This window comes from Cladophialophora immunda, assembly GCF_000835495.1.
Source record: "Cladophialophora immunda strain CBS 83496 unplaced genomic scaffold supercont1.4, whole genome shotgun sequence".
NCBI lineage: Eukaryota > Fungi > Ascomycota > Eurotiomycetes > Chaetothyriales > Herpotrichiellaceae > Cladophialophora > Cladophialophora immunda.
Window position 1 is genome coordinate 4,707,525 of NW_015622544.1, and position 26,389 is coordinate 4,733,913.

Sequence of the window (26,389 nt, forward strand, 5' to 3'; positions counted from 1 at the left end):
GTAGTATAGCAATACCAGATTGCCCAGGAGCCGACACCCCCCGCCGACCGACGGGCATGTTTTCTCGTTGCAGCCACTCACGGGCCCGTAGCGAGGCGGGTGGGTGTCCTTCGAGGGGGAGATGATAGCGAAAGTCGAAGGAGCCAAGGAGAGGGGCTGGAGGGAGTGACGGCTTCAGTGGCTTCCACACGGGGATGGCCATGGTCCAATGGCCACCGCATGGCGACCCCGTAAGTGTCTGGTAAGTGTCTGGTCCGTTGCTGACGCATCATGCGACATTATGCATCACCCCCCTCCCACGGCGGCGTCGAGTAGCGGTGCGGCCAAGAGGGTCGATTACTACGACCGACGACTCTGGCCGGTCGGTGAGAGCAGCACCAGAGCAAATGGGAAACCCCTCGGTGACATAACGGGCGGTCATCAGAGGGCTGCTGAATACAAGAACCACCCCGATAAAGACAACATCTGGGAGGGGAAAAGGAAAAGGAATGTGTCAATGGCCCAGACAGGTAGGCAGTGCGACTGCGGAGTGAGTTGACCGAGCTAGAGCTAGCGAGAGAGAAGAATCTTCCATGCAGGATGCCCTGCAGGAAGCCCGCGCAAAGGAGCGACGAGGGGGGGGGAAAGGAGGATGGTCTGATGGCGCAAAGCAAACACCAGCTATTATTGGCGGTTGGACGAGCAGAGGATCCCGCGCGGTAGAATATTATTTCACGCACAGGCGATCCCAATGTGTGCACCTCGTACCGTCGTGGCCTCTTCCGTACTGCCGGCTGGGCGTATCTGTATAGCAAACTATGAGGGGAGGGAGTAAGGGGAGAGATCTAGACCTGGTGTCTCTCTGGAGCAAAGATGTCATCGACGACATGACCAGCACAAGTCACTGAAAGGCATCATGACCGCCTGCATGCTTGTCCTTGTCCGTGTCCTTGTCCATCTCCTCCCCTGTTCGCCTCCACTGCGTCTTTGCCACAGCCTTCCCTGCCTTGCCGGTGCTTCCTGGATTCAAGCATGTGACATGAACAACCCATAGGCCAAAGATCGTTTTCATGACTTCCCCTCTCCCATCATTATATATCCTTCGTCAACGGCTTGCCCTTGCCACGCGTCCCTTTGTGTCTCATGGACCAAGTTCAGCCCTCTCTGTGCTCCTTCGGTGGTGGAGCCCGTCTCCGTCGTGTCCGGTCGGCATCTCGACCCGGTCGTATTCCCCAGCTCCCGCCAATTCAGGCCGCGAGTGATGGGGAGCTGGTGCTGCTGCTGGTGCCTCCGCCACCGCCTGTTGTTGACTGTCCGCGTAGGGAGACGCAGGCTGAGACGCCACGGAGAAAGGCTTCTGCATCATCTGGTCTCGGTCGAGGAGGCCGCCATACCCGCCATCTGCTGGTCCGACCTTCTCTGCGTGGCCGTGACGTCTTTTGCGGATCAAGACGAAGAGGAGCACCCCTATGATAACCGCCGCGGCTCCCAAGCCAGCCCCCAGCCCGGCTGCAAGCCCCGTGTTGCTCGAGCCGCCACCTTTGGATGGTGCGGGCGTGCCTGATGTCGCGGATGCTGCCGCCGCTGTCGCGCTGCTGGTGGTGGGCGAAGATGTCGGGGTAGAACTGGTCCTGGTGTCGCTACTAGTGGTACTCTGACCAAGGCCACCCGATTCGCTGGTGCTGGTGCCATCGGCCACGAGAGGGCTTGTCTGGACAAACGGAGAGGTTGTGGACGAAATCCCGGGCCAGCTGGTGCTTCCAATGACGGTGACTGTACTCGGTTGCGTGTCCCCGAGCTTGACCACATCCTTTCCCGTGTCACAACTACACTCTGAATCTCCGGGGCAACAGTACTATGGGCCATCTGTTAGTTCCATACTGACGAGGGGGTAATGATATTGCTCCCTCCAAGTTCGGGCAGACCGTTCAAGGGCACCTACCCAGTCTTGTGCCGTGTCACATTTCAGTAAAGGTATGGACGTGTTGGCGTCTGCGAGCAACCCGTGTTTAGCATCCCGTATCACTGGGGGACGGGCAAGGGGGTAGTAAAGCGCCGCCACCTACTCTGAGCAAAGCACCATCCCGGGCATTGCTGGCTGTCCCAGGTCCGATCCGTGCATGTCCCCCGGTAATAGAAACTGTTCCCCTCTTGCTCAATGTAACACACCCCGTCCGAGAGACACGTCCATCCCGTCCCGCAGCACGCCGAGTTCTCTTGATCCGGGAAGCACGCCGTGTCGTCGGGAGCTATGGAGTACGGATCATCGGGTGCCAGCGTACTGTTTTGCCAATAGCACGTTGCCGCGGCGAGTCGTGGTATGAGCAGGACGAGGACGGAGAAGGTTGAGGCCGGCATTGGGCTGAGCACGACGCTCTTTGCCGTCCGATCAGGCAAAACTGGTGATATCTCTCAGAGTATAGCGGTCGGCGGGTTGCGATGGAAGACAGCCCAGACTGTGCAACTGCGGCGGGGTAGTCGCCAGGCGCAAATGATGGATGACAAACAAGAAGATGGTTATGAGAAGCAAAAGACGGGACATTGGGGGCGAGCGTGCCATTGTGAACAACCCGGTTGTGCCACTCAGGCACCCTACCGTTCCACCCTTAGTCTGTTTCACCGCAGCTCTAAAGACTCTGTCTCCAGAGGTAGAGGCCTTTAACGATACGCGGCTGGAGAAGGCTGTGGATCTGAGCGACCACCACATAGCCAATGCTGGGGGGACGAGAGGCTCAATACGCCCCCTGGCCCATATGCTAGCGGGCACGAGTATCCACGATTTCTGAGGGTGCGAACTCGCTAAGGCGTTCCGCCCAGATCTGCGAATCACTGGGCTAGATCACAACGGCCCAAAGTCAAAATCGGGCCTTAATAGGGATGTGTTGATGGGGATGGGGGCGTGTGTCGAGGCGCCCTGAATGCTTCGGTCAGGCTGTGATTGTGCAGCCTCGTAAATTACGACGGGCCTTAACCATTGGCCATGCCGCCAATGAAGATATCGCTATTCCCTGTGTGGACAGATCGAAGGAGGGCTTCAAGACCGATCGACAAAGCCGCTCGCAAACCTCATTTGTTAGTGGCGGCCCGAAATATGAAGGGTGCCCAGCATCGGCTGCACGGAGTTACCTAGGGAGTAAAGGCATCACAGCTAGCAGAGGAAAACAATCTGGGAATAAACTCACAGCAAACCGCCAAAAGCATCATCTCAATTGGAAGAGCTGCGTGCTCCAAACTTTGCACGTACGAGTACCCACGCAAACGGCCGGCTTGAGATGCAATCTCTCTGCCCAGCGCGTTCCCACACCCGGCACCGCAGACCCGAAGGCCAGCCAAGATGCAATCTAAAGCCCAACGGCCGAAGCAATGTGTGCAAGGCGATTGCGCATTCGCCCGAGGCCCAGTTTTCGTTTTTCAGAATCCGGATTGACAAGCAATACTCCCTCTGCTGAATGCTTTGAACATTTTTGTCGTGGCTCCAGGTTCGGTCAAGACGGTGGTGGTGGAATCCGGCTGTTGGCACTGAGCTGGGCGTGCGCCACACATCTTTCTCGAAGCCGGTCCTCCGCCAGAGCAGGCTGCCATCGCCGCTGGAGCTGAGGATGGTGTTCGTGTCAAGCCGCCAGCCAGCACGCCTCGGTCTAACGTGTGCTCTTTTGAGGCTTCCACTTCAACGACGAAACGAAAACACTCCTTCGAGACATCGTTCACGACAAGCGTCGAGGCAAGAAGACAAAAGACATCGAAGCACCAGTTTCCGGACAGTCTGTTCGCGAACACCAAGCAATTTTGCAGAACGTGACAAAGGCAGCAGAGACGGTTTCCCGCCGTGCAGGCGAGCTGAGCAAGATCGTCCGAATCAGAGATCATGCCATAATTAAGAGACAGGCCCCAAAAACAATGAGTAGCTCGGGGTACACACAAACGAACTGCTGATAGAACCTTTTGGCAAATGGACCGAGGGTGTCCAAACATCGACCGACCATGGGGGTGATGGTCAAGGAGAGCTTGAGATTGCCAGGTATGCCTCTGTTCTCAGACTCGCAAAGCAAGGCCATGGACCTCGACGTCGGCAGTCTCCAGTGGCAGTGTAGGAGAATCCCGTTGCTGCCTTCTCTAGACCTAGAGGCCAACAGTAACTGTTGCTCCGTGAACGACTGCCTGCGGGAAGCCAGGAACGATGTCCCAAGCTCTCATCTCTTTGACCTGATCGGTGTTCCGCCAAAAACATGAAGGACTCTGATCAAATGCAATGCCACCCGTCGTGTCCTTGGACCTTGATCCGGTGTTGCTGAGTAGGAGTCTGTGTTTGGCATGGCGGAATAAACATGATCTAGGTGCGACAGGAATCTCGCTCAGATTCCTCGTTCAAACCAGCCAGGTCTGGATTCGACGAGGAGCAAGGTATCCGGCGCACCTACGAATCCTCCCACCCACCACCCCCGTGGCCGCTCCCAAAGGTGATTGAAGGCTTGTCAGGAGGCATCGTCGAATACTTTGCACTATTTTTTTTTTCCCTGCGGTATTAGCCGAGTTTGAGAAGTCGTCGCTGGTATGCGCCTCTTCCTTGTCAATTCGAAGCGCAAAGCATGACCCACAGCGGCACGCGTTAATGATCCGAAACCCCGTGGCGTAATAACGGTCGGGGGTGATTTGCGCCAGGGTGGTAGTTTGTGAGGTTGTCCTCGTATCTATTGTGATTATACTATTCGGGAATCGTGCGGTGCCAGCGCAAGGTCCTGGAGGTCCCTCGTTACGAGATGACAAAAGGGACGAGCATCTGGTACCTAGGTACATGCCTCGCACAATCTCAAAACTCCCCCCTTATGTCGCGGGCGGCAGTTCCAGGCCTCCCTGTGTGTGCATTTTCCGAGCCGTTTCCCGTTACGAAGGGGTGGTTCGTAGCTGCAAAGTGGAGCGAATGGGAAGAAGATCCCCTGGTCCAAAGCCAGGAGTACTCGTACGAGTAGGTCCTTGCTTCTGTGCCGCCTTTGCTTCTTTATTTTTCTCTCTAACGTTTCAGGTTTGGGGAAGAGCAGGCAAACAACGAACCCGGAGTGGTTGGGGTGGTGTGATCGCGGTTGATTACGCTCAGCCGTTAATCCCCCGGTGGCCGCAATGTAGGTTAGAGCGGGAGGATGAGCCCGCTTTAAACGAGGAGGCCGAAGAGGGAGGGACGAGACAACAAACGCACTCTTGCCAGCACAGACAGAGAGGGGGGGATCCAGGGGGAAAGAAGAAACGAGTTTGTTGTTGTTGGGTTTCGTCTCCAGTTGTTGGCACTGGTTAGGATTCAGATCCCCCGGTGCCAATGCTCACGAGCTCCCTTGGCCCATGGTGGTCGTGCTCAATAGTGGTGTTTTGGTTTCCAATACTTTGCCGTCTCTGACTTACTACTAATGCACCTTGTCTTCCTTCTTGTGCATGCAGTGTGCCGAAGTCATGGTCAGGGGCGGCTCTACAGCCAGTAGAAGGAAGAGACCACGGTATCCAACTACGGCATGCATAGGTAGAGGAGAGTGTAGTCTCAGGAAAGACGATGATGACATGGGCCACCACAACAGAGACATGCATGCATGCATGCATCCTCAAGCTTCTCGAAGAATCAATGCCCGCTCGCTGGGGGATGGTCGGGTGGCTTTTGGTCTCCCGCTTCCCTTCCAAGCCAAGTACATGGTGGCTGAGACGAGGCTCAGCCCCTCAAAATCTCGCGGATGGTCCAGCTGCTCCGTCTGCTCCCATCCCAAATTTAGTAGCAGCCCAGGCACATCCCGTTGGCGGTTGATCTGCCACTGCCAGGGGCGTTGGGCTGTCATTTGCTCCCCCTTTGGCGTGCTCTGGCTCTCCCCCACAGGCCATTCCCCGGTGCTCGTTCGTTCGCGTTTATCGGTCCCCTGCTCCAAGCCCTTTGGTCGTCGGCGTCTGATTTCCGACCGCGAAGGTTCAACGCCGGGGACGAAGATCTCGTTCAGAGACCCCTCGTTCGTCAATTGCAATAACGGGAGAAGAAGATCAGAGAGGATCTGGCCTTGAAATTGGAGGAAGATCGCGTACGCCTCCGTCCAAACCTCTGAGGTTCTTCAAAATCAAACAATTTGATTGACAATGGCTCGCAGCGCAGGTACTCCAGTATGGTGGATGGTGGATACAGTCTGTCAAATTTACAAGTCTTTCTCGCTTGCTGGAAATCTGCCCTGAACACGCTGTGCTCCCTGTGGATCTTTTTTTCCCCGTTCGTCTCCTTGCGACAATATGCAAAACCCTCCATGTAGGTGCGCCAAAGTACGCCACAAGAAAGCAAAAAGATCACGGTGTCCCATTCTTGAAACATGCAAACTTGATCAAGGTCGCCGTGAACGCCCAATTTTCCCCGTCCCCATCTCAAGTAAAAGTGCAAGTCCCAGTCCCTCATAACCCGGAAATGGAGCCCCCAAAATGTGGTATCAAAGACAAAACAAATTCAATCCTCGTAAAGGTCGTAAAACATCATGGTCGTGACAGAGAACCAACCAGGAAAAAAGTGTAGGATAGAAAGACAAAGCCGCTCCTGCGCTCTAGAAGTGTGACAGTCGACTGCGTCCCTCCACGAGTCGATACAATACCCGTTCGGCTTCGTTCATCAGGCCACCCAGGAAGAGGGAGACCTTGTTGAGTCGAACAATTTCGAGAAGACCATGCATCCGTCCAAACACCTGTGGGTCTAAGCGTAACAAGTCGTCGACTGTTTTGACGTTGGTGTTTTGCAAATACTCTCGCATACTATACGCCGCCTCGTGCGAGTCAAGAAGAGCCGGATGCGCCGAAGACAAGCTGGAACTTCGCGAAGGATTGGAAGTGGGCTCGCTGGTGGCAGAAGCGGCCCCCGAGCCCTGTCCGTTATTCTCGGCCGTTGTCCATGCAGAAAAGCCATAGGCCCAGCAAACAAGGGCAGCCAGATAGAAAGCCCACGGCTCGTGGAGCATGTGGGTGTCCTGGAACGAAACTGAGAGATCGGTGTTTGTCAGATCAGAAGTCGAGAATTCCGCCCGGCTGCGGATCAGTTGCGTCGCATGCCAGAGCGCCACCCGGCTCTCACGGTTCGAGTCGACCCAGACTCTCAAGTTCCTTTTTGCGTCTTGAAACTCGGCTTCATTCTCAAGCTTCTTCCCGATGATCCAAGACTCGCCGCTGACCACAAGGAGCTGTCGGATCGGCGCGTTCTTGGCCATCTCTCGAGCGTGGCGGTTGAAGAAGAGCCGACATGCAGATTCACCCGCTTGGTCATTCCGGGGCAGAAGCTGATCGAGAGGCAGACCCTGGTTGGCGGCCAAGCTGACTTGGATCTGAAAGTAGTCCAGAGACGAAGAGGACGCTTGATCTGGGTGGCAAGGTCTGGCCTTGCTGGATGAAGGTGGTGTTTCAGAGCCCGAAGCCATCTCCACCCACTCTTCGATCGGGCTGGTCTCCCAAAGGTCCTCTGAACAGGGCAGAGAGACATTTAATCGAAGTCCGTTGGGGCCGGTTCTCCTTGGGCGCTCATGGTGAACAATAGTGGCCGGTTGTTCGAACAAGACCACTTGCTGAAGGTCCAGGACGGTACATGCTTGCAGAATCCGTCGCCGGGTCTCGTGCTCCAGCCAGAATTTATGGGCTCTTTGAACGTCGTCTGTCGTACGCTCTTTGGAGAGTGTCCTAAAGACTGCCAAGGGATCCGTTGCCAGAGTCCGTCTTGCTTGATCGAGGCTCGCAAATAGTGAGCGAAATCTAGCCGACATCTCCACTTCCACCCGCCTCGCACAATATTTGCTCAAAATCTCAAGAAGAAATACGGTTTGCAGGTCTGCTAGCCTTGACCGACTCGTGATGTTGTCTCGTCTTCTCAAAAGTTTCGTGGCAATCTCTAACAGGGTCAGGGAGTATAGTTTCGCGTCTGGTCGGGTGTCGTATTGTGATCCTATTGCTAGCATTGCACTGGCCAAGAGGGGACTCGGCTTCGTAGGCAGAAAGCTGGGTCGGTGAATGAGAGGGTAGGACGGGTGGAAGTACTGCCAGTAAAGTTCCAGGCAATCCCACCTTATAGTGTCGGATATACTGGTTGAGACATTTCCTGACTGAAGTCCAGAGGCATTGGATAGTTCTCTTCGTATGACAGACCATTCGATTCCATCCAGGTCGGAGAGGGGTATTGGTATGGTAGAGTCTGCAGGAGACTGATCAGCTTCAGTATACGCACCAACCCAATGAAAAGGGGCACATACAGGAAGATAAGTCCCGTCATCAAGCATGGTTGAAGGGAGAATGCTGGGAGGTCCAGACGAAGGCACCCAAGGGCCTGGCATTGTTCCGCTGATCAAGGGCGAGGCCGCGCTGGGATCGAAAGCAGCTACAGAGGACGAGGAAGAAATACTCTGGCGGTGGGCATACCGGCCATAATATTCAGAAACAGGAGATTGACTGCTTTCAGGGGTATAGAAAATAGAATCGTCCGCAGAGTTGTAGCCAGGGACGTAATGCATGGGCTGTCGTGGAAACCCGTTAAATGCTGGCGTTCCCATGCCGTATCGGTAGTCTTGCTGGGGATGGACGAGAGAACCGATGGAGAGTCCTCCAGAAGAGGACCTTGGAGCACTTCGATCGGCTTGAGGGCTGGTCATGACAGGAGCAGGCATCACAGAAGACGGTTCTGAAGTGACTGAGACCTGTGCCATCTGGCCCATGTGTCCAGAGGCGGCAGCATCAGCTGCGGTTTCCAAATCACTGCGCAGGGCACGTTAGAACTGCCGTCTCTCTCTAGCTACAGTCGCTCGCGGACTTACTGTCTCTCCTGATGGCGTTGAAGAAGATCCATCCGGTGGAATGCTTTTCGGCATCCAGGGCGAGTGCAGGGGAAGAGTGCTTCAGGATTGTGATTCAATTCATGCCTCCTGTTGATTGTTAGAGGAGGAGGATCCCAAAATGCTGCCGGAAGGGTACGAGCGGCCCAGTAGTCAGACTTACCTCCTGTGCTCTGCCCGGGTGAAGACCTGATGACCATCGTTAGCCAGTTGCTCCTGCTGGAGGGGGCGTCTTGGGCCCCAATGTTGGGGCCTGGATTTTGGGGGTCGCGACGCCTGACGGGCGGACTTACCTTTCCACAACCAGGAAACTCACACGCGTGAACACGTTTGCCTTTCTTTGCCTTGCTGATGCGGCCGGTGGGTGTACACGTCGGCACCATGTCGAGAGAAATGGAAGATGTCCTCATGGTGGAAGAGCTTTCGCGACGAGAAGAGAAACCTTGAGCAACACCTTCGACCGGTGAGGCAGGCGAGTCCGATACTATAGGTGATCGGCTCAAGGAAATCGTATCCTGGAAAGGCGACTGAGCGGAAGATATGGGCCGCGGGCTATCTCTCTGCCGGCGGCGGCGTTCTTTGGCTGGTTGGTCTGAAAAGAGTGTAGTCGTGACCTGCTGTTGGTGAAGGATTGACTCGGAGGAGTTGGCGACGCCGGGTTGTCGAGGAGTTTGGGAACGCTGTTTTGGGGCCATGACGGAGAAAAAGGATATTGTATAGAAGATATAAGAGTATACGAAGTGACCAAGAGGCCTGCGCCAAATGTTTCACGGTGGAGTCGATGAAATGCTTGGAAGCCTCCGCCCCCTTCTGAGCCTCAAGCAAAGATTAAGCTTGTTTGAGGAAATGGAGACGTTTGCATGGGTTTCTGGAGGGAGGGTAGGTGTGATGAGGGAAATGACGACTTGATGGTGGAAAGAAGGGGAGAGGCTAGGAGGATTAGAGAGTTTCCAGGACCTATCGGCAGGGCTGAGTTGTGTATGGGAGGCCGGAGGCACGTGGCGGGGCGAAGGCAGGTCCCAGGTGCAGGACCAGATAGGCCGGATGTTATTCTTGTCCCCAAGAATGGAGACGAGGCACCTAAGGGAATACTAGAAAAAGACGAGCAGAAAGTGGTTCCAAAGTGGAAAGCATGGAAATGAATTTGGACGCAGGAGCCAGGGTGAAATTAGCTACCATAGCTTTTTGGAGAGGCGGGTGTAAGAGAGGCAAGCGAGGTATAGAGCCTCCTGCTCCAATAGAACGGCCGAGAGCGGAGCGGCTGTGTCCTCTGCGTGAGGCTTTTGGGCCAAGCGTGGCCGGTCCCAGTCAAAATATAGAGCGTCTGATCAAGGGACGCCGGAGAAGCGATTGGACAGCGCCACCAAAAGCAGGTGGATGATGCTGACTAGGATGGAAGCCTACTCGTACTTGTGGCATGGGGCCCTTCCTAGTAGTACCAAGGGCAGGCCCAGGAGGGTGTGTAGGCTCGTTCTCGGGGGTGGTGGAGAGAGAGAGGTTCCCATTTCCACGAGGCCGGAGGGATAGAAAGGGACGATGGGAACTTTTGGGAGAGGGGGACCGAGCGGGTGGATCGAGTAACGGCAGGACGGCCGCTAGTATTGAGTCCACCCGCCAGTCATAGCCTCATAAACCCGTCATCCGTGAGGTCGTTAGCTCCAGGCGGGTGCAGCAGGTGGTGAGATGGGCCGGTCAGATGCTGGTCAATGTTCGTGTGAGAGATGCACAGCAGCGTGGAGTGGTACCTGAGGCCAACAAGCGGAGACCGCTGCTGATTGGGCTTGACCACGTCTCCGTCATCCTTGAATAGCACCAAAACCAGCACGCTTAGCGGTTTCTATCGCGAGTGCGGCGCAGGCCGATCACACTAACCCGAAAACTAAGACGGTTGCTACTATCTAAAGACTATGCTTATACTATCATGGGACTAGCGTGAAACACTGGCCAACCAGATACCGGCCAAGCCTCATCCACAGGGGTCCATCCATGCTGGTCTAAAAGTGGTCCTCTAGCCCAGTTTAGCGTAGCTTGCTGTTGTTTAGACGAGTCTGCCTTACCTGAGCACTAAAACATCCAACATCAGAAGCGAGTCTTCAGAAGGAGGAGTGATGGCACCCCTCGCCCATTCACGCTTTCAACAAACCACGTCCCATTTGAACGCCGAGCGCGAGGGACACGCTCGCCATAGTCTTCCGTTCCTGTGTTTTAGAGGATGATCATCGCCGTACCTGGCATTTCGAGCTCGGCTTATGTTTGGTGGAACTAACAAGTTCGTATCCCGATCGCACGCTGAATTCTCCGTCTTCCGATCACCTAACCCAGTATTTTTCCACGAAGACTCCACCCCGTTGATGCCGTCACTCTGTCGCACTAACTGCACGCCAGGGACATCCTGGGGAGGGAGGGTCGGGCGACGCCTTCGTAATTCTTGGTAGATGCCATCAGACACGTTCTGAATGGATAGCCATTTTTGAATCAATCTGTCATCGCCAGGACACTGATCACTGGCAGGCGACACAGGCCAGGAGCGACCCAGGAGAAAGAGCTTCGCCAGGAGTCTGGTATTGCCCGAAAGCCTTCGCCGAGTATCACCAAGTTGCAGCCAGTTCGGGGAACGGATCCCTTTGTAGATCAGCTCCCGTACGAGGACCATCAGGGACACGCAAGGTATTGCGCACTGATGAACGATTGTGCGATCAACAACACGGCATCCAGGTGGTTCGCGAACGCCATGTCCAGCTGAGAAGATCTACTGCAGGAACGAGTCGCCCCCAATGCTTGCCTGCCCTTTACAAACGCAACCTTTCCGTGACCATCGGTCTTTGCTGCTGTAGCCAAGGAGTTTACTCTCACATCCAAGATGGCGAGAAACTCTGGGCTTTCATGCAGATCACCGTTAGTTCGGGTTCCTCTTTCTTACCACCCTTTGCTCCTTTTCTGTAGCTTACTTTGCTCGGTGCGAAGCCGTAAGTGCGGGAAGGATTTGCCCCATCGACTACTGCAGAGAGGTACTTTCGCAACACTCGCCACGATGGAGCGAAGTAGCCCGGCTGTGGCTTGCACCCTGATCCCGGTCATCTTCCGGTATATGTGGCTGAGAACTGTGGCGTCAGCCCCGGAGCGCTTCAGCGATCAGTCCCCTCAACATCACTGCTGATGACCAAAGAGGTACGACAAATCCGTTGACAAACCTCGCAGAGGGATCGGAGGATCCAGATCCTGAAGTGCGGCTGAAGGTGGATGGACCATATGACAACGCACCTACGATTATGCTCATCATACTATCCACGACAAGGAACTCGTACTCCGCGCAGTGGATGCTACCCCGGTTGGATTGCGGAACGCAGCTAGGAGTCTACAAAGATTTGCGAGTCTCCCATCACCGCTCTCTCCCTCCACCTGGTCTGCAATTTCCACCTATCCTCCAAGAAGTGGTCTCTTCAATCATCACGGTGACAATTTCTTCAGCTCGACCGTGTGCTTGCCGAAGATGGGTAGTGACCCACTCGCCGATCAGCCCTGGTCGCTGGCGAGATGAATGATGCGTGGCCGAATACTCCTCCTACTCGTACGTGAGTCAGTCGCCGAGATACAGCGTGCTTGTTGTCTCCACGACGTGGGAAGCCGGCATTCCTCTCCCACGTTATGCTCACGAGAAGAAGGAAGCACGGCTCCTGCATTCTAGAGATCTAGCATCCTTCATTGTCAATGTCGAAAGATCCCAATGCCCCTTTCTCCTGCGTCCAACTGAACACGTCGACTCTCTCGAGCGCCGAAGCCTCCCATTCCCACGAGCACAACTGACAAATAACTCATGACTCTCTCAGAACCGACTCAACCTTATTGATCCTCCCAATCCCGGAAACGGCACAGCATGGCGATCTTGACAATCACGTGTTTCCATTGTCCGACGGGAAACCCTTGGCTTTGACACCAGCGTTTCAGGACAACGCTGTTTTCTCAGCCTTAGCGACAGGTTCAGACAATTGGGCGAGAAAATCTCTTTGCGCCTAATGCCCCTTCCAAGTCCAGAGGAGGAGCGCGCCACCTCAGTCCACAATTCCTTTTTCCTTGCAGATCTGCATGCTCCATCCGTCCTGGAGACACGAGACCACGTTCAGAAACACGCCCTCCCGTTCTACTCCGGCCAATTGACGTTGGACATCCCATTACTGCAAGGGGAAGAGTGCCGGGTACCGTGTTGTAACTACCTATGCTGGCTAAATGCATGCCCCTGACCAGGGCGACGCGCAGGTACCCGACCACTGTCGAGTCTTGACCGGTGACAGTTTCATCGTTAGGGGATCTGTTTGAGTTCCGTCGTCGGTTCGAGGCCTAGCTTGACGCGAAGAAAACGTCAGGGCGCAAATCTACGCGTTCTTCTAGAAGCCACTCCCCCCTCCCCCTTCTTCGAGCAAGAACAACAAGCATGTGGTCAACGCCGGCAAAAGCCAAGGCTCAGAGATGCATCATGCAGGAACCGGCGTCTCTCCCACACGACACGGGAGAATGAGACGCATCAAGGAGGTACGGAGTACATAGCTAAGGGGTACTCGCATGCATGCATCGTATTCGGATTCGCTTCCTTGTGGGCAAGGGTCTCGTCCAGGCCACCTTGCGATGGCCAGGAACCGTAAAAACAGCGAGAAGTTGCTGACGAAGACCTTCCAGACAATATTATTACAAGGCATGTGGAAGACGAAATGATGAGCCTTTCTGGTTTATGTATGGCACCGGTCACGACGAAGGAGGCAGCAAAACCCTCCACCCTCCCCGTATTCAAGCTCATGAGGCCACGAGGAAGAGACCCATAAGACCCCAAGGGCTTCAACGGTCGAGAGCTGTCAAGGGCGATGCGGGATAGAAAGGTAGACACGAAGTACAGAGTACGGAGTACTTTCTTTATGTTCTCCTTGGTCCACGTGCCGTGGCAACCTCTCTCCTTTTCCAAATTTCCCACCTGTTGATTCGACCCTAAACTGCCACCTCACCGACCTCTCAACTCGAGGCGAATTGTTTCGCGCCCCTTTCTGCGCGTGTCAGCAGCAGAAGGCATGCAGGGAATTGCTCACTCCATGGATACGGCCCTCCGCAATTGTCGAGCCAATTCAGTATCAACAGGGACCACGAAGGGCCCCAATTGCCGGGTCTTGAGCTTCTTCCCTTTGACGCACGGTCGATATCAAGGCGAGCTCTCGGGGAATAGTACCCTGGCATGGACTTCATTGCTGCACGCAAGGACCAGAGTCGAGAATCTTCTCAGAAGACGTGAGCGAGAACGACATTTGCCCTGGATGCATTCAACTTCACAATTGCAACAGGGTAGAGCCTGGTGACCGCCCTCTTCTCATGGAGACACCCGCAGGCTCAAGATGTCAAGAACGGTACGGTGGCTTTACAGGGTCTTGTTCTTGTTGTTGATCTCAGAATGTCGTTGGTTTCACTGGGTCTGACTGGCCTTGGGCGAAGTCGTGGTCGAGGGAATCCAGAATCCATCTTCGTTTCTTGTCGAATGCTCACTTTCAGTCCAGCCATTGTGTGAAGAGGGCAGCACAGTAGACAGGTGAGGCTTTGGACCACATTCCTTCCTTGTGCGTTTTGTCTGTCTTCGCCTGCTCTCCTCCCCTGCGAGGCCGCGCCAGGGTGTTGGAGTCGAGTAAGGAAACCAGCAAACAACAGCCTGCGCCATAAATGGTGTCAATGCTCCTATATCCTTTTTACTAGCAGATGATCTATCATTCATTAAAAATGCCCTCCGCAGATTTCCAATGCCAAATCATGTCTTTACCCAAAAACTCATTACGTATCGCATGTGCCCTCGAACCTGAGGACCAGTCTCGCCTGGCCATAGGCACTGTACGGGCCCCCGTCTAAACCTCGCCCGATATTTATGCGTCAGCCGTCCTTAGGAGCATAGTTATGGAGCATGTTTATGATCCAACTGTGGCCCCCTATCCTGTATGTACACTCTCATATGTGTCTGTCGACCCAATCGTTGACGATATACTCCTTCTCTTCCATCTCTTCTTTCTCACCAGACCAGTTCCGAGGACATCATCGCAACTCCTCGCTTTCATGCTCTACATGTCAGCATCAATCCCTGGCTCCGGTACAAAATCGATGACGTATTCTTTCTTCTCCAGCCCGGCCAATGTCTCCTTCCCGTACGTGGTCAACTCGGGCTTCCCGTTCGGCTCGGTGGGCGACGTGAAAAACCTCGGCTGAAACTCGACATTCAAGTCTTTCCTCTTTGCGGCTTTGTCTCTCTGGGCTTGCTCCAAGTCTTGTTTCATCCTTGTTGCATCCGAGTAGCGCTTCTCGTTGATCGCGGTGGTAACCTCCGCCCAGAACGTGCGAGACTCATGCGGCAGTTGCTCGTGGGGTGGGGGACACGCCTTGGGCACCGGAAACAAAGGTTGTAAGTCAATGAGGAGTTGCTTGTCGGAAGTTGGTTCGATGTTTGCGGTCTCCTTGACCGCTGCGCTGTTCGGGATCGTGTATACGATTTGTTCTTGCCAGCATCCTTCAAGCTTAACCAGGATATCCTTCTCGGGAACGTCCTTGACGCGGGAATATTTGTCGTCAGACGGGTCATAGCGGAAAATGAGACCATGGACCCGGTTCTGCGCCTTGCCAAACCAAGACTCTTCCACGTATGTAAGGAGGCATTTTAGCCTCGTCTGCGGACATGTTATTGAGCATGTGTCCGCGACAGAGATGTACAGCGAGCCCCGAAGCAGACCCCCTAGTGAGGCGGCCGGGTGGGCGAGCTGGTATTCTTCGTTTTCCCGCTGTGTGAGGGTGATAAAGATGCCCCGGTTGTAGACACCTGGGATCACGCGAACAGATGTGCCTGTGAACTTGGCAGAGATTTGGTCGTAACCTCGGGCAACGATGCCACGAGAAGGGCATTCATACCAATATGCTGAGACGGGAGGATGGTGTGAGGTCTGTTCAGTGAGAAACGATATTCGGACTGGCTCCTCGCCGGTGTAGCCGTTGGCTTGAGGCTCTGTAGGGTCGACGGACGGCTGAGGCGGCGCTTTGGCAGGGTTTGATATAGGCGGGGCGTCTGCATGGACTTCCCAGTGGCACTAGACAGGGGAGGTGCTGCGTTAGACAGAGACCATACTTGTTGGACGGTCATCTGTACAAATGACGGGCGAAAGTGAGACGAATTGCAACTTACCCTGAAGAACTCTCCCAGCGTCGAATTATAGGGTTTGCAGGGCTTGCCTTTCACATATTTCTGCACACTCTTTTAGCCTCAGCCACCAGGAAGACGGCGAAAGACTCTTCACAAACCAGATCTTTGGTGAACCAAAAGCGTAGGACTTCCAACATGCGACCGAGAGGCTCATCTGATCTTCCTATACTGCAGGACTCTGTCAGGATATTTTTGAAAGATAAAGTGCCTCCGAGGAAACGCAGCCTCACCTGACGAAAGTCTCAGGCCTATCCAGGTAGTGCCAGTACTCTGCATGCTGTCAACACCTTTGCCCCTCGGTAGCGCTTGCGACTGCACATACCTAGGTTTGGTATCGGTTCTATTAACTGTGAAGGCAGTGAAAAGCGAACATTTGCGATATCTGAGACGCCGATAAACCTGGTTCGTGCCCAGCCAAGTCAGCACAATATCCTGAACATCCAAGGACACCCCTGCCTCCTGACAGCTGGAAATATTTTGTTTCTAGCAACGACGTACTTCTTCAACAGGCCCAGGAATGTCCTCAGCTTTGAGCTATCATCTCGCAGATCGTTATCGGCAGGAACAGTGCCTCCCGTGGGAGGGGTAGACGAACTGGGCGTACCCGGTCTGGTGTTGGGATTAGAGGTCGCAGGTGTAGCAAAAGGTGTATTCGAGGTAGAGGTCATGATATGAGCCTTGGGAATCTTTTTTTTCTCTCGCAGGCTCCGAGAAAGAACTCGCGTGCGCACTTTGACCGCCGGTGAGGTGTTGTAGGGACTAGAGTTCAAGGAGCGACCGTCTTGTGGTAGAACGGATAAGAATGAGAGGCTAGGTTTCGGAGGGGGGAGACTCGAGGGCCTTTGTCTGGGAGAATAATGCCAACAAGATACTCGTATGGGTTGCAGGGGCGGTGGAAGTTGGGTGGCTGCAAAAAAACCATCCAATCCCAAGCAGGAGATGATGATCGTGGTATGGGAAAGCCATGCGGGATGGACGAAGCAGCTCGGTAACCTCGTTGGGGCGGCCCTGATTCTGTGGATGACGCGCACTTTGGACCCTGGAGCGAGCAAGACTAAGTTGGCTTTGGGTGCATTTTGGCGGTGGTGGCTTGGTGGCCCGGTGGCTCTGGGCTCTGTGGCGGTGCCCAGTTTATCGATAAGCCTACCTCGTACACATGCCGCAAGGCAAGGGCCAGCCTTGCCAACGGGTCAGCCTGATCAACGCGCCTCCCCACACTATCAAGTTCACCGTCGAACCGTCCCGGCTGACAAGGAGGCTTCTCGTAAGTATTACTGTGCCATGCATATAGAATGGAGTCAGATCTGTCTCCTCCGTGTGTTGCTATCTCCTGATGATTATCCGAGCCGTGCCGCTGCGATGGGAATATCTCAGAAATCCCGCCCTTATTTGCTGCCTGGTAGTGATTTCCCATCCATAAACGCCTTCAAGGCGAAGCAGATGCCCGCTATCAAGGCTGCTCGAAATGCACCTCCCGTTACACTCCCAGCCCCCAGCGTGAGCAGGTACCACATGACCCCTATCTTCCGATTGCCGTTTCGATCAAAGTCTGGCTTGAGAAGTCCCATCTTATTGAATTGGGCCAGCTTGCCAGTTCCGGCAAAAGGAGGGTATCTCACAGCCAACAAACTTTCCATCCAGCTCGGTGTATAGGTGACTGATCGTTGATGCGTAAAGCAGTCGAAGGAAGCTTTGCCGCGATAGGCTCCAGTGCCCGAGTCGCCCACACCACCGAAGGGTAAGTTCGGTATGATGCCGTGGAAGAAGCCATCGTTGATGCTCGCACCACCAGACCGTGTGCTGGCTAAGACTCTATCGGTCTCGGCCTTGGATCCAAAGGCGTACACGCCCAATGGGGTCTCATGGAGCTCATTGGCAATACTGATGGCTTGATCCAGGTTGTCGACGGGCAATATGGGGATAAGAGGGCCAAAAGACTCTTCTACCAGCAGTGAGTCCTTGGGATCTGCGACTTCGATAACAGTCGGCTCAATGAAGAGCTGGTCCGCATCCATGGTTCCGCCAATCACAATTCTGCCCGAAGTGTTATCGAGCATCTTCTTGATGCGATTGAATGAGTTGAGGTTGACTATCCTGGCGTAGTCGGCGCTCTTCTTAGCGCCCTCCGGGAAGAATTCTTTGATAGCCGCCTTCAGCTCTGCGATCAGAGTCGGGACGACTTCCCTATCCGCCAGGATGCAGTTTTGGCTGATACAAACCTGACCTGCGTTCATGGTCTTGGACCACAGCAGCCGTCGAGCCACCAAGCGCATATCTGCCTTCTTGGTCACAATTGCAGGATTCCGTCCACCCAACTCGAGAGCAACTGGAGTCAGATTTTTTGCCGCTGCCTGCGCAATGACCTTGGCTGTGCGGGCAGAGCCAGTAAAGAAGATTTTGTCCCACTTCTGCTCCAGCAAGGCTGAAGTTTCAGGGATCGCACCCTGAACGCAAGCATAACAGTCAGGATCAAGTGCCGTCTCGATGATTTTTTGCATGACTGCAGCACTGTTGGGCGACTGCTCGGAGGGCTTCAAAACGACAGTATTTCCTGCCGCAATGGCTCCAATCATGGGGCCAAAGGACAAATTCACGGGGAAGTTGAAGGCGCTTGAGTGGTGTTAGTTCCAGAATGATTTTACGAGACCGATCAAGGTTGCTTACCCGATCACAAGGACCACACCTAGGGGATCCTTTCGGATTCTGGGGTTGACCAGTCGGTTCGAGAAGGCAATGTCGGCAGGCTTCTCATCTTTCATCCATTTTTCTAGATTTTGAGTCGTGAATACGATATCATTTTGGGTCCAGTTGATCTCCCCAGTGAAGGCTTCGAAAGAGCTTTTACCCAAATCTCGCGATAGCGCCTCCAAGAGCTCTTTCTCGTGGTCCGCAATTGCCCAGTAGAGCTTGCGCAGCTGCTTGATGCGGAACTCAGCAGGACGGGTCTTCTGAGAGAAGAATGTGTTTCGCAGCCGAGAGACGATGGAAGGGATCTGCTCGACTGGCGTGCTGTTGAACGGTGGGAGTTGAACCGAAGTCATCTTGTCTGTTGTCACAATTCCCCTGTCGGAGATCTAGGCTTGTCGTTGCTGGAGAAAAAGCGCAGCGAGGGTTCGGATCTTGACAACAGTCAGGATAGAAATTTCTGTTGTCTTGGAATTCAGCGCACACGAGAAGTGAGATGTTTAGTATGCAGACGATACGCTTAAAGATGCCTCGGTTCAGCTTTCAACCAATTCGCAGTAAAAGCTGGCTTGTGTTTTCGGGTCGCAAATGGCAGAAGGGTGCTTGCGGAAACCGTCAGAGAGGTGTAGGTGTCCAATCAACAATCCCCTGAAGATGCCGCAATAGATATCGGGTCGCAATGAAAACAGAAATGCTCCGTCCCCGCCATGAAGTGACGAGTTCTCTACAAGCCCAGCTCCTTTTTTGCTTTCAGCAGTTGCGGGAACATCCCCATGCTAACCAGAACCAGCCCTAGGCACGCCTGCTAGGCCTAATGAGCCCAACGCGTGGTTCGTTGGCCTCCCAAGTCGTTGACGCATCACCGTCACATGCCTCGCTCGGGCGGCTCTGGCGGCCCCTCACTCCTCGATACCGTTGGTGCCGGTTCATCTGCTGCGAACTCTCCCTTCTCCGCAGTTTCAACAAACATCGTGCCTCATCTGCTGCGTCACAAGGTCTCTGTGCCTCTGTCCTCATTCAGCCCAACTTCATTTCATTCTGCATTCCTTGTTACTGGTTATCTTTCGTTCAACTTGCGGGGTTGCCGCTCTGTCCATCTTTTTCTCCAGACTCAAATGGCGACATGGCAGTGTTCTTCGATCTTGATGACGACGACTGCTCATCTAGCAGTCGGTCGCGCTTTGACACGGGCCCATCATCCCACCAAAATCAGCTGAAACCTGCTCTCAATGGAGGCTCAGATGCAGTGAGCAAGGTTCTCGGCATCCACAACGTCCAAGTACTGTCATCGAGACCCAACAAACTGGCTGCCGCTTTGACATGCTATCCGTAGGCATTGACACATGGCTGCATGAACCCCTCTACGTACTAACCTCGTGGTCCTATTAGGATTGCCCTGTCCCTGTCCTCTCATCTAGATCTCAATGATCTGCACGCTCTAGCGGCCACCTGTCGAAGTGTCCACAATGGCCTCTCACAGTATGCGCATCAACTCAAGTCTCAGTCCCTGCGTTGCATTCATGACGGAAGACCAGTGCTAGCAGAAGCACTCCTGGCACAAAGAGAAAGACCGCATACTGAAGCCTCCTCTGGGAGTACAGCCCTGCATCAAAGCCCTGTGATCTCGCAGGTGCAGGCGACAGCCGAAGCTATCGCGGGAGGTTGGCCACCGCAGAATCCTGGGGGCCTCTATGCATCAGTCGGCCTTTCGAGCAAGATCAGCTCTTGTGCTCGAGATTTGGTGGCTCCATGTCGTCGATGTGGAACGGTCGTATGCCGTAACTGTGCCGCCAAATCTCCCAGCACTGTGAGACTGAAAGATCGTTTTCGCCGACTTTGCAAGACCTGTCTCGACGCTCCGATTGAAGCGCATCTGCAAGCCATTGGCTCTGCCGACGATGCTAGCGATAGTCCCCTCTTGTCCAGTGCGAGTTCGATGCGATCGGAACGGTCAGCTTCCAGCTCATCCACGTTGGGCACCACCGCAGACTTAGAGAATCACGAGTCAACCACCAGCTCGAACCATTCTTTGACTTCTTCCGCATTTCTCCGAGGTCCATGCACGTGCGAAACTCGTGGGGTTTATTTGTGTGCGCCCTGTGGCCAGAGTCTGCGCACGGCTGATACCACTTACAAGAGAGTATGGACCTGGCGTTCTCGGTATTCGACGCATATTGGCGACGGCTTGGGCACCGGGCTGGGGTTAGGAAACCAAGCTCAAAAATGCGGCCGCGGGGAAGATTGCCTAGAGACAAGCGGCAAAGCCATATGCTGGGTGGAGATTGATTGCTCTGAAGGTAAGGCGCATGATGCGTCGGAGGCGGACAGAAACGGCCTCAGCCGAGTAGGCACGCCAGATTCAGTTTATGGCAGCAACAAGCCAGGGTATCTCCAGCAAGAAATCGAGGGCATAGGGGGTGTGGTCAAGAAGAAGGTCAAGAAGCGTGTCAAGGTCGGGGCGGGGGTTTGGGAGTGGGAAGATGAGAGGGAAAGTGGCAAATATCTAGAGAGGGAAGCCAAAGGGACGGCACGCAGTTGGTGTGGGTGGTGTGGGCGGGTATGTCCCTCTGAACAGGACAGACGTGAGACTTGCATGGATTTGACAAGCATGGCCGTGTAGACAGGAGGGAGATATGCTGGGCGGAGACGTTGGGGAACTCGTCATGACCTGTCGCGATGGTGGTACATGGTAACGAGGGTCTTCCGGGTACCAACACACCGCATTACGGAAAACTATATACCAAAGTAGTTAAAAAGTATCTGGTTACATGAAATGTCTCGTGTCAGGCACCGAACTAGTCAGTACCCGAGGGCAGCAGGGGGTATCAGACTAGTCCGTACCCCAGATGCAGATCTTTGGTGGACAGCCTTTTTGATAGCATTCTCCATCAAGGTGGTTGGCGGGCAATGCTAACTTAGTAGCGCTTGGATGCCCCTGCAGGAGCAACGGTCGGCTGGATGCAGCTGCAATGCGGATGGCGAAAGCCGGAATGGAATGTGGGATGGAAAGGTACAGCAACCGCTCAGAGCGATTGGTTCGCCCCCCCGTCCCAGGGAAACGTGGTTACACAAAAAGGCTAAGCAAGCGATGGAGGGGGAAAGCTCGGTCTGGGGAACATCTCCCTAGGCACAGGGCTATGGCGACGGGGCCGGTGCCGAGTCTAAGAGGTGCAACAAGGCTGAGGTTGATGAGGATGGCAGGATCAGGGATTTGGGTGAAATCAAGATCAAGATGACGGTGGAAGTCAGCATGTCGCAACTCGGCTAAAGGGGATACGAGACACTGATCAGCACCCTTGTTACTGCGCAGACGAGGACCTACCTACCTAGGGAGGCATTGTCGATCTTGTGTGTGACATGGTGCCCTGCGTGTGCCGCCCACGGCCAGCCAGACTGGACATGCCACAGAATTTGGGGGTCGGTTCAACTAGTTGCGCATCGAGGACGAGGACGAGTCTGGACAAGTCACACTGCAGGGTCTGTGGACACATTTGGCAGACATTGGACAGACACATCTGCATGCAGCTGGCTGGCACGGACTCCGAGGGGCTCCTAGGATTCCGTTCAGTCCGTCTGCAAAGGTCTCAGAGATGATAACACCAGCGGTTCGATATCCCAATTCAACTATCGCACCTGGAGACCCCCACAAGCCCCCTGGTCCACCTCCACGGTCGCTAACACAAAGGAGATAGCACCCTCGCAGGGCATTGGAGTTCACAGTCTGGCCCAAAAGCAATTCTTGCATCGATCGCCCGCTACGAGTGAAAATTTTTCAGAGGAGGCAACCCTGACTAACCTTGCCATCGAGACCAACCGACTCCGAGACTCTGTCTAAGTTGTTGACGGGGTTCAAGAGGGGGCAAAGGGACAGAAGGAGAGGCAGACGAGCCAGACAGAGAGAGTTGTCCAGCAAGCCCGCCAGCCATAAAAATAGTTCGACCTCGTTTGTTGTGTCTACGACAGTCCACCTGACCTGCGACTGCCCACACCGCACGCAGGTGGCTTTGAAGCGTACTACTGGCGGCGGCGGCTGCTGCTTTCGTTCTTTTCACTTTCAGGTCAATTTCTCACCGGCAGGACCCAACCGCTGAGCGATCAACAGAACAAAACACCATCCCATCGTCGTCCATTCACCACTGTCGACCGCCGACCACCACCACCACTACCACAAATCCCTCATTCGCGTCTCCTTTGTCTCGCATCCCACACCTCACACCTCACTCTTCGTCCAGCTGACCTTCCTCTCGACGCCTTCCTTATTCTTACACACTGCTTTGCTGGTCGTGTGCTCGGAAAGAGACTGACTCGGCACAGCCGGATTCAGCGACCCTAAAAGCTCGACCCAAGACCATCCTTAACCCCGGGCGCAGCCACCAAACCGCCTACTACCTACCACCTACAGCCCTACAAGATTTGGAGATTTCAGCGGGTCCGAGCTCTGGAAAGTCGACATCATCGCCCCTGTCATCACCACCCAAAGCCTCCAATCTCCGTCCCTGTGGTTGCCTCCTTGTCTGCAACATCGTATTCTGTGCTGGGGAAATACCCTTGATAATCAACCGCCGGCTACCTTTTCCACAGCCCTCCTCCCACGGATTTGCACAAAACATAACGGCCTCTTGCACACTCTTTTCCTGGAAAATACTCCTCAACTCAAAAAATTACAGAGAGAGCTGAGGTCGCTGGTCATGAGCTTGCCAAATGCGGTGCACCATCATCGTCGACGGAGTTCATCTCTCGAGCGCAGGGATCCTTATTCCTCACCCTCTGTTTACTACGATGAGGAAGCCGTGAGACGACAACTCTTGGGGTCACGAAATAGAGCCGTCACTTCAGTCTGTCACCTTGCCCCTTTTCCCTTTCTGACCACTGCTGACCCTTTGTTGACAGTACATCAAAACCACTCGCGAAAACGCTCTCGAGGCTTTCAAGGGCAACTATCCCGCTCGGAGGACAAGTCACGGTGCGTACATGTCCCCCCCCAAACTCATTTGTGGGCACAGAACAAAAGATGGCTGATACAGTGTCGTCGCAGATGAACACCACCAACAACACCAGGAGTTACTGGTGGACGTTGACCGCACCTTGGAGGATCTTTTGGAACGGGAAGACGTGGACAAGAACCAACAAATCACAATAGAAGATAACGGTCCCAAGGTAGGCTCAAGCCAGCCGTCGATATTGCCAGACACTGACCCCTTCACAGCACATCAACTTGGGCACATTGGCTTCTGCAGGCTACCGCTCGGCCGAAGTCCGCGGAAATTACATGATCAGCAACCTCCTACAAGAGTTAACTCTGGCTAAAGATTTGGGCAAGAAGGTGGTCAAGATACACCGCTCTCGACTGAGTGAAAACCCGGTCGATCGCCTTTCGCGCCGCATCAGGGATGAGTTTTGGAACAATCTGACCCGGTGCCTGGACGCCGCCACAATCGAAAAGGCCGGTCGCGATCCCAAAGACTGGACTGCCGATCCCAGGCCTCGCATCTATATTCCCTCTGGCTGCCCGGAGCAGTTTGAATACTACACCCAGGTTGCCAAAGACCGGCCTGACATGCGACTAGATGTGCGCTACCTTCCCGAAGGTCCCATCACTGCAGAATACGTACGGGGGCTCAATGATGCACCTGGCATTCTGGCGCTGGCTATGAAGAAAGAGATGGTCAATGGACAAGAGACACTCAAGGGGGAGCCGTTCGTTGTGCCAGGAGGACGTTTCAATGAGCTTTACGGGTGGGATAGCTACATGGAGTCCCTGGGTCTGCTTGAAAACGGAAGGGTCGACCTGGCCAAGTCCATGGTGCTGAACTTTACCTTCTGTATCAAACATTATGGCAAGATTTTGAACGCCAACCGGTCTTATTACCTCACTCGATCACAACCGCCCTTCCTGACCGACATGGCCCTGAAGGTCTATGACAAAATCAAGCACGAACCGGGAGCCCTAGATTTCTTACGCCTCGCCATCCGAGCCGCCATCAAGGAATACTACAACGTGTGGATGTCGGCACCTCGTTACGATCCGGCGACTGGGCTGTCACGATACCGGCCCGATGGCCTGGGTGTCCCACCAGAGACCGAGGCGTCTCACTTTGTGCACATACTGACACCGTATGCCAAAAAGCACGGGATGACGTTTTCGGAGTTTGTCGAAGCCTATAACAGTGAAAAGGTGCACGAGCCCGAGCTGGATGAATACTTTTTGCACGACCGTGCCGTCCGCGAATCTGGCCACGACACGTCGTACCGGTTGGAAGGCTGTGCGGCAAACTTGGCCACAATCGATCTGAATTCGCTGTTGTACAAGTACGAAATTGACATTTCCTGGTGCATCCGACAGTATTTCAAAGATCGGTTGAGCATACCCACCGAGTTTCAGACCGACGCCAATAGAAGGGAAGGATTCGAGACGTCGGCCACGTGGGATCGACGAGCGCGAATGCGCAAGGCCCGCATTGACAAGTATATGTGGAACGAAGCCAAGGGCATGTACTTTGACTATGACACGGTCAATAGGAAGCGCACCACCTACGAGACGGCAACCACCTTCTGGGCGATGTGGGCAGGATGTGCGTCTCCCAAACAGGCGGCTGCGCTGGTGCTCAACGCTCTGCCCAAGTTTGATTGCTTTGGAGGCCTGGTGTCAGGCACTGAGGAGAGTCGCGGAGAAGTCGGCCTTGATCGACCCAACCGGCAATGGGACTATCCGTTCGGATGGGCTCCCCAGCAGATGCTGGCATGGGGAGGCTTCATCAAGTATGGATATATTGAGGAAGCACAGCGACTGGCGTACAAGTGGCTGTACATGGTCACCAAGGCATTTGTCGACTTCAATGGGGTGGTGGTGGAGAAGTACAACGTGACTCGAGAGCTGGACCCGCACAAGGTCGAGGCCGAGTATGGCAACCAAGGCGCTGACTTCAAGGGCGTTCCCCGAGAAGGGTGAGTTTTTTTGGGGCGAGTCTGTTTTTGCCCCGCCTTGTCACTGACGGCGTTCAGGTTCGGCTGGGTCAATGCCAGCTACGTGTATGGATTGTCTTTTATCCCGATGCACATGAAGCGCGCTCTCGGCACCCTCACACCATACGAGACGTTTGCGAAGGCGACCGAAATCAAGCTCGGAGCGGGCGAGGGGACCATTCAAGAAGGATCAGACGAATCGAGGCCGGACTCGTCAGACGAGGCGGCCGTCAGTTCGAGCCTGGACTCGGTATGAAGAGGAAGTAAGGTCTCAATCCTGATGCCGGCGGGATTGTTTGTTTGTTTGTTTGTTTTGTGGCATTTCCGGCAAGCGAGTCGGTGGATACGATTCCCGATGCATCCTCTATTCGAGGGAATAGATTTGGGGGGCATCATGCAAAAAAGACGAGACTGTTTATGGTTAGCGAGCATGAGAGCATCGGGCCTCGAGATTGCATTCGGAGGCTCTTCTTCCATCAGTTATCCTTTGGGCAGGCGTGGTCAAGGGGAGTTTGTTTTTGCTTCAAGGCGACAGCTGAGAAGCGGGGGAAAGAGGCCAGGTGAAGAACCTGGGGAGGAATTCTTGGTATACATAGCCTTTGATATTGTTGCAGCTGCGGGAAGGAAAGAGCCACTGTAGAGGCGCCCGCCGAGCTGAAGAGTATGAGCAATTGCAAGCAGCACCAGCAGGACCAGCACCATACAGAGCATCAAAGCAGACGTTCCAGGACATTTTTCGACGAAG

The 26,389-nt window shown here is 54.4% G+C and overlaps 6 protein-coding genes across 8 annotated transcripts; 2 read left to right on the forward strand and 4 right to left on the reverse strand.

The window, feature by feature from the left end:
* Positions 1 to 620: 620 nt before the first annotated feature.
* On the reverse strand, positions 621 to 2,516 carry PV07_07980 (uncharacterized protein). The gene is made up of 3 exons (XM_016395101.1): positions 2,046 to 2,516; positions 1,922 to 1,971; positions 621 to 1,834 (listed from the first exon to the last, which is right to left on the reverse strand). The coding sequence occupies exons 1-3, from the start codon at positions 2,335 to 2,337 to the stop codon at positions 1,121 to 1,123; spliced, it is 1,056 nt and encodes a 351-aa protein (XP_016248520.1). The 5' UTR covers positions 2,338 to 2,516; the 3' UTR covers positions 621 to 1,120.
* A 3,536-nt stretch (positions 2,517 to 6,052) lies between these two features.
* On the reverse strand, positions 6,053 to 9,930 carry PV07_07981 (uncharacterized protein). The gene is made up of 5 exons (XM_016395102.1): positions 9,083 to 9,930; positions 8,953 to 8,978; positions 8,772 to 8,879; positions 8,214 to 8,712; positions 6,053 to 8,155 (listed from the first exon to the last, which is right to left on the reverse strand). Exon 5 carries the CDS (start codon positions 7,920 to 7,922, stop codon positions 6,531 to 6,533), a length of 1,392 nt encoding a protein of 463 aa, XP_016248521.1. The 5' UTR covers positions 7,923 to 8,155; positions 8,214 to 8,712; positions 8,772 to 8,879; positions 8,953 to 8,978; positions 9,083 to 9,930; the 3' UTR covers positions 6,053 to 6,530.
* Positions 9,931 to 14,469: 4,539 nt separating this feature from the next.
* PV07_07982 (uncharacterized protein) lies at positions 14,470 to 17,012 on the reverse strand. Its single transcript, XM_016395103.1, has 6 exons — positions 16,495 to 17,012; positions 16,319 to 16,395; positions 16,227 to 16,266; positions 16,095 to 16,164; positions 15,979 to 16,038; positions 14,470 to 15,883 (listed from the first exon to the last, which is right to left on the reverse strand). The coding sequence occupies exons 1-6, from the start codon at positions 16,662 to 16,664 to the stop codon at positions 14,870 to 14,872; spliced, it is 1,431 nt and encodes a 476-aa protein (XP_016248522.1). The 5' UTR covers positions 16,665 to 17,012; the 3' UTR covers positions 14,470 to 14,869.
* Positions 17,013 to 17,145: 133 nt separating this feature from the next.
* Positions 17,146 to 19,386, reverse strand: PV07_07983. Of its 2 annotated transcripts, XM_016395105.1 has the most exons (3): positions 19,166 to 19,386; positions 18,661 to 19,115; positions 17,146 to 18,606 (listed from the first exon to the last, which is right to left on the reverse strand). In XM_016395105.1, the coding sequence occupies exons 2-3, from the start codon at positions 19,035 to 19,037 to the stop codon at positions 17,382 to 17,384; spliced, it is 1,602 nt and encodes a 533-aa protein (XP_016248524.1). In that variant the 5' UTR covers positions 19,038 to 19,115; positions 19,166 to 19,386; the 3' UTR covers positions 17,146 to 17,381. The 2 variants fall into 2 exon arrangements, with proteins under 2 accessions (XP_016248524.1, XP_016248523.1); XM_016395104.1 differs by having other exon boundaries at positions 18,661 to 19,386.
* A 258-nt stretch (positions 19,387 to 19,644) lies between these two features.
* PV07_07984 (uncharacterized protein) lies at positions 19,645 to 21,542 on the forward strand. Its single transcript, XM_016395106.1, has 2 exons — positions 19,645 to 20,010; positions 20,071 to 21,542. Exons 1-2 carry the CDS (start codon positions 19,805 to 19,807, stop codon positions 21,299 to 21,301), a joined length of 1,437 nt encoding a protein of 478 aa, XP_016248525.1. The 5' UTR covers positions 19,645 to 19,804; the 3' UTR covers positions 21,302 to 21,542.
* Positions 21,543 to 22,421: 879 nt separating this feature from the next.
* Positions 22,422 to 26,363, forward strand: PV07_07985. Of its 2 annotated transcripts, XM_016395107.1 has the most exons (5): positions 22,422 to 23,516; positions 23,572 to 23,644; positions 23,717 to 23,838; positions 23,888 to 25,626; positions 25,684 to 26,363. In XM_016395107.1, the coding sequence occupies exons 1-5, from the start codon at positions 23,370 to 23,372 to the stop codon at positions 25,898 to 25,900; spliced, it is 2,298 nt and encodes a 765-aa protein (XP_016248526.1). In that variant the 5' UTR covers positions 22,422 to 23,369; the 3' UTR covers positions 25,901 to 26,363. The 2 variants fall into 2 exon arrangements, with proteins under 2 accessions (XP_016248526.1, XP_016248527.1); XM_016395108.1 differs by having other exon boundaries at positions 23,888 to 26,363.
* The last annotated feature ends 26 nt before the right edge of the window (positions 26,364 to 26,389 follow it).